The 3,356-nt window shown below is 24.9% G+C and overlaps 1 protein-coding gene across 1 annotated transcript in view; it reads left to right on the top strand.

Moving 5' to 3' along the window:
- LOC106792676 (lactosylceramide 4-alpha-galactosyltransferase-like) overlaps positions 1-3,356 on the top strand; it is a 13,581-nt gene that overhangs the window by 5,342 nt on the left and 4,883 nt on the right. Inside the window, exons 2-3 of the mRNA XM_014759173.1 lie at positions 26-329; positions 2,703-3,099. Coding sequence (XP_014614659.1) covers positions 158-329; positions 2,703-3,099 — 569 coding nt within the window. The 5' untranslated portion in view covers positions 26-157. The remainder of the gene's footprint in view (positions 1-25; positions 330-2,702; positions 3,100-3,356) is intronic.

Here is a 3,356-nt window from a genome sequence, read left to right as displayed (position 1 = left end):
TTATTATTAATTGTTTTTTTTTTAGGTATCTAACATAAAATATGCTTTGTAGCGTGACAAAAAATAAAGAAGAAAATTCGTTTGAATTATTAAAATTAATTATAAAATTTGATCAGAAATTAAAAGATAAAAGAAATTTTGTAAAACCGGCCAAAGAATGAAGAAAAGATTGATCTTAGGTTTCGTATGTGCCGTATTACTATTCATCATAATGACATCTAACGATAATACAATCGTTCAAAAGATTACAGATTTTATTGTAACAGACAGCAATGACGTTTCGTGTTACGAAGTCTCAACCACTTATGGTTTCCCACACTTGGAATCTGGTATGTCATATTTTCTATTCTTTTCTATTCATTTCGTATCTTTTAATTTATATTACGAGAAAATCAATTCTTACGAAATTGAAAACGTTAATCTTTCATGGGGTTTTCTTTTTTTTTTTTTTTTTTTTTGCTAGTAACAAACCTCATACATTTTTTTTCTTTCAACAAATTATAATTATCGTAAAATATTGTATTCAATATTTATTATTATATATATAAAAAAAAAACATTTATCTTTCGATATTTTGTGTAATAATTCGAAATATTATTTATGTCGTAAAAAATGTGTTTTTTTTTTTTTGCCATACAAAAACGATTCTCTGTTTATCTATTGTTCAATGGGATACAATTTATTACAATTCATTTTCGTTAACATTTAAATTAGAATACTTCGTTTGTAATTCTAATTGAATAAAAAGTAAATTTAGATTTTTAACATAGAATCATATATATAATATATTTATGTGTTCTCGTATTAAAGATGACATTCTTTTTTTTTTGGGGGGGTTTCATAAACAAATTCAACGAATTGAAAAATTATTACGCGAATAAAAAATGATTATTATTATATTTGAAAAATTTTATTTTACACGAAAGTGTAGAAGAAGAAAATAAAAAAAAACAAGGGGGGAAAATGAACGATTGATAATTTTGAATGCATTCGTCGTTTAATCTTTCCCTTTTACTTTTTCTTTCTTCTTTTACAATCGTTCACGTTGTCATACTTACTAGATTATTAATGAAAACGTTTTATTTTACGATAAAAACGTAATCAAATAGATGGTTTAACGTTTACTATAGCACAATCATAATTTTACGACTGCAATCTTCATATTCTATCTATTCATGTTCACGTATATGCATTTATATTGATAACTATTATTTAATGTAGTATGATAATGTACGGTAATTCAACAGTGACTAGCATGATAATATATGTCTTTCAGACCTTCGCGTGAGTATGCATTTAAAGTTGCGTTAGTTTGTCATTCATACAAAATATTATTATATATTTCTTCATAATCGTTCATTATAATTTTATCAATGTGTAGTATAATTACTTATGTACACAGGAATAATGCATATTATACGTTTATTAATGATTCGTACGATTTATTGTTAAGAAAAGAAAAGAAAAGGAAAAATAAAAAACAAAAAGAAAAGAAAATTTTTAACTACGAATTTTTATTGCAAAATCTACCAATACGTTTAATTGAGAAATATATGTTTTAATATTATTAGATTTTTTTTTTATTGTTTTAGACAATTTGTATAATATGAAGAGAACATATCACGTTTTTTTTCTTGATAAATTCTTTTTTGTCAAAATGTTATTCATATTTCGAACGAATTGTGCACAGTCATTTTTATTTCCCCTATGATTTTTTTTCTTTTTTTTTCAACTTTTTCGAATAATAAAAATTATATTCGATTATATAAATATATTTTATTGTGATTCAACAGGACGTTCGCATCCTGTNTTTTTTTGTCGCGAACGAATAGATTGCTTCGCGTCAACGTTAATAATTTTTATTGTGATTCAACAGGACGTTCGCATCCTGTAAATAATATAAGCTTAATGAAACGCGTTATTTTCACCAGTTGAGTTTGATTAAATACAAGCATAAATGTGCAATGAAATAGGCTAATGCCTTCTTTTTCTATTTCTATCAACGGATGTGTATTTAGATGTACGATAAGTAATAAAAAAAAAAGAAAAAAAAGAGAAAAGAAAGAAAAAAAATACCGGAAATATCTCAGGAGGAAACGAAGCACACATTTGACCACAATTTTATTTCTTTCTTTTTCTTTTTCTTCTTTTTTTTTTTTTTTTTTTTTTTTTTATTAACTGTTTAGTCACCAAAAGCAATGGAAATCTCATATTTGTGTTAAAAAGGAATTCGAGAATATTTTGTTCAAATTAAATTCATGCTTTTCTTTTCTTTTCATTAAATATTTCATAAAAATCTTTTCTATTGTGCAAGAAATGTTGTTTAAAAGAAGAAAAGAAAAAAGAAAATAATTAAATAAACAAACGAGTGTACCAAAATTTAAGATAATATCACGAAAATTTTTTTTTTTTTTTTAATAAGATGGAACAATTCTTTTTTGTTTTTGTTTTTCTTAAATCAACGATTTCTCGCAACAATCTTTCCAATACGAAATTTTCCAAAATAAAGAAAGACAAAATATAAATAAATAAAATAATGGTTTATACATATTTTTAAGATTAAAATAAATCAAAATTGATTCGCAAAACAATTGTCAACGAATTTATTCAAAAATAACATCTGCTGAAGTATCTTTTCTATATCTGTGTCCCCTAATTTTATTGATCCATTTATTTTTGTGTTTTTTTTTTTTTTTCAATAGATTCTCAGAAACCTATCCTAGATAAGAACATATTTTTCCACGAGACATCGTGTTTCGGTGAAAAGGGAATAATATTGAATCCACGACAAGCATGTGCAGTGGAATCAGCTGCTATAATGAATCCAGGAACTACGATATATCTTTTATTTATTAGCCCGTCACCTATATCTGTGGAAACTAAAGAAATCGTCAAATTATTGTCGAGTTATCCTAATGTCAAAATACGTAGAATATATCCTGAAACGTATACCAAGGAAACACCATTGGAAGATTGGTACAAAAGTGGTGTACTTATGAAAAGTAAATGGAGACGTAGTCATATGTCAGATGTATTAAGATATTTGACACTTTGGAAATATGGAGGAATATATCTCGACTTGGACGTTGTTGTTATGACGTAAGGATTATTTTATTTTTTCTTCATTATTATTATTATTATTATTATTAGGTAATTATAGTTGTTTATCATGTTCAAAAATAAAATGATTAATAAATGTATCTAAGGGAAGTTTAGATAAGGTAAACAAGAAATCAGAATGTTATGTTTTAATCTTGTTGAACGTTTCATTTCTTTATTATGGGACTTCTTCATCAGCAAGTATAAAATATATTACATAACCTTAAAAATGCATAGTTTATGAAAACATTTAATAA

Source organism: Polistes canadensis, unplaced genomic scaffold (assembly GCF_001313835.1).
Source record: "Polistes canadensis isolate GaletaPanama2010 unplaced genomic scaffold, ASM131383v1 scaffold_550, whole genome shotgun sequence".
Lineage (NCBI taxonomy): Eukaryota > Metazoa > Arthropoda > Insecta > Hymenoptera > Vespidae > Polistes > Polistes canadensis.
The sequence above is the reverse complement of the archived record's forward strand: the minus strand, read 5'-3'. Positions and strand labels throughout refer to the sequence as shown.